This window comes from Notothenia coriiceps, unplaced genomic scaffold, assembly GCF_000735185.1.
Source record: "Notothenia coriiceps isolate Sejong01 unplaced genomic scaffold, NC01 NC01_scaffold00017851, whole genome shotgun sequence".
Taxonomy (NCBI): Eukaryota; Metazoa; Chordata; class Actinopteri; order Perciformes; family Nototheniidae; genus Notothenia; species Notothenia coriiceps.
In genome coordinates, this window is record NW_011350552.1 from 21,448 (window position 1) to 24,044 (window position 2,597).

Genomic DNA, 2,597 nt, shown 5'->3' on the forward strand with positions numbered 1-2,597 from the left:
ATATGAAGAAGTTAAACTTTAAACATCCATGACTTAAACACTTTATCCAGGATAAAAGCCACATAGCTGCACCTGCAAGGTGAATACAGCTGGTAACAGAACAAGTGTTTGAATGCGTACATTAACAGGTTTATGATATCACTGCCCCGTCTAAGACACCATCTGACTTTAATCACATTTGTCTCGAGTGTTTCGTCAACTTAATGTGTTGCTTCAAATATTACTTCTGCATACAGTATGTGACACTGTGAGTGTTGCACGGCCAGATACGGCTCAGCTGACTCAGATAAGGAAATATATGATACATTATGATGTGATATCATGTGATATGAATGATAATGGGACACATCCACGTCTGCACTCACAGTGCCGCGGAATGTAGGCTACGTAGTGTGACTTTGATCCGGTTACTTATGTTGTGGCAGATATTTAATTAAGCTTTCTTAACATAATAGTATAATAATAGTATAATAGTTATAATAGTCAGATTGCTCTGAAGATGGGAGGTGATATTCTATTCATTTTCACGTTCACACAGTCGGTGATTTTGGCCGGGCGTCTTTCCTGCAACGGCAGTTTAAACTGTATTTCCTCCGCACACTGAGCTCTGATTGGTCAGCAGGCGGGGCTTTCACTGAGTTGATCTCTTATCCTGGAACCTATCCTGCTCCGCCGCAGGCTAGCCGCTCAGCATAAGTTATCTAGCCCGCTAAAAAGTGAACCAGCTTCGTAGGACCGGAAATCCCTGAAGTTAGCTTGCTAAACGAAAATCCTGCTTCGTAGTATAGGCCCCAGGTTAGCCGCTCAGCATAAGTTACCATGGAGATCTAGCACGCTAAAAAGAGAACCAGCGTCGTAGGACCGGAAACCCAGAGTTTTCCCTGAAGTTAGCCGGCTAAGTGAAAATCCGGCTTCGTAGTACAAGCCTCTGATGTTTTTCCTCTGAGGTGAGTGTTTTGTAAGGAAATGTTTTTTATTGATCCAGGTATCTGGAGTACACCTTAGACACAACGAAAATCCGCAAGCAGGACGCCACCTCGACCATCCGGAGCATCGCAGGAAACGTGGTGGGGATGCCGCTCGCCTGGAACTTCGTCAGAGGGAGATGGAGCTACCTTTTCAACACGTAAGATTCAGATTCCTTTTATTCGTTCTCTCTCTCTCTCTCTCTCTCTCTCTCTCTCTCTCTTTTGTGCGTGATTTATCTTTTGAGAAAGAGCTGATTTAGTAAGTGTTTTTTTGCGTTTACACGTGTCCGAAACCACCTGAATTATTTGCAGACTCCTCCCTTCAGAGAGATGTTTATCTGGTGTCCCAGACAGGATTTGAATGATTTCCTTCTGCTGATCAGCACGATTAAATCACAATAAAACCTCAAAGCTAACTACCTCTTTCCTTTTCTTTATTAGGTACGGAAAAGGATCTTTTTCCTTCTCTAACCTCATCACCGGCATCACCAGGAGGTTCTCCACTGAGTTTGAGTTACAGGAGGTATGAAGCTCACGCAGCTATAACTAAACAAAAAGGAAGACCTTCCTCATATCATTTGAGTCCACACGAAAATTCAATTCCCTCAGTATCCTAAACAGTTCAGATCATTTAAGTTCAAAGCTCCTTCAGCCTGGAATAACTTACCACCGAATATACAACTCTTAACTTATTTTAAATGTTTGAAACTGCTTTGTCTTTTTTCGACGAATTACAATGTTTGTATTTATTTATTTTTGTATTGCTATTTATTCATTGTCACCATGTTGTGGATGTGTCTGGATTTGTATCTTTAATTGTTGCGTTGTGATGGCAGTAATCTTGTGGTTGTGTTGTGATTTTGTTTTCTTTTAGTTTCTTGTTACTGTCTTGTTTCTTGTACCATATGTTAGGACCCCATTATCCTAAATTAGGATAAATAAGTGCAGAATTTCAGTTTTTCTCAACATATTTTTTTCTTCTTCTTCCTCCAGCTGAGGAAATTTAAAGAAGACAACCTCCATGTTGGATTTGGCTCGGCCACCTTGGCGTTGGAGCAGGCGATCGAGAAAACCACGGCCAACATCAAATGGGTGACGGAGAATAAAGCTCCTGTGATGAAGTGGTGTACAGAGGAGTCATCAAAATGACACACAGGGACACGCAATGAATGATAATCACTATAATCATCTTTTTCTTTGTAACTGTTGCGCAAAAAAAGGAGAATTACGTCACCGGTCATCCACGTCAGTGCTGGAGAAAACACATCATTATATATCAGAGCTGGAAATAGATACACACTTGCACCTCTAGTGTGTGATTGTCAGAGAAAAAGGTATTTAATACATTTACACGGGAAAAACGGATATATTGACTTTAATTAAATGTATTATGTCAACAGAGTTCATATAACAGTATTAGGTTAGTTGAAGTCAATAATGTTAAAGGGGACCTATCATGCAAACTGCACTTTTTGATGTCTTTTATAAATAAACATGTGTGTCAGGGAACTCACGCAGCTTCAGAAAATAAAACCTTCCCTCTTTTCCTCCGTACCCAAATCTCTAAAAACGGGGGAACAACGGAGCTGATCCAGATTTGCGTCCGATATGACGTAATATCTGAAATGT

At 40.7% G+C, this 2,597-nt stretch overlaps 1 protein-coding gene across 1 annotated transcript in view; it reads left to right on the forward strand.

The window, feature by feature from the left end:
- LOC104950585 (aminopeptidase N) overlaps positions 1-2,371 on the forward strand; it is a 21,949-nt gene extending 19,578 nt beyond the window's left edge. The window contains exons 13-15 of the mRNA XM_010777120.1: positions 986-1,126; positions 1,410-1,491; positions 1,962-2,371. Of these exons, the coding sequence (XP_010775422.1) occupies positions 986-1,126; positions 1,410-1,491; positions 1,962-2,117 (379 nt within the window). The 3' untranslated portion in view covers positions 2,118-2,371. The remainder of the gene's footprint in view (positions 1-985; positions 1,127-1,409; positions 1,492-1,961) is intronic.
- The last annotated feature ends 226 nt before the right edge of the window (positions 2,372-2,597 follow it).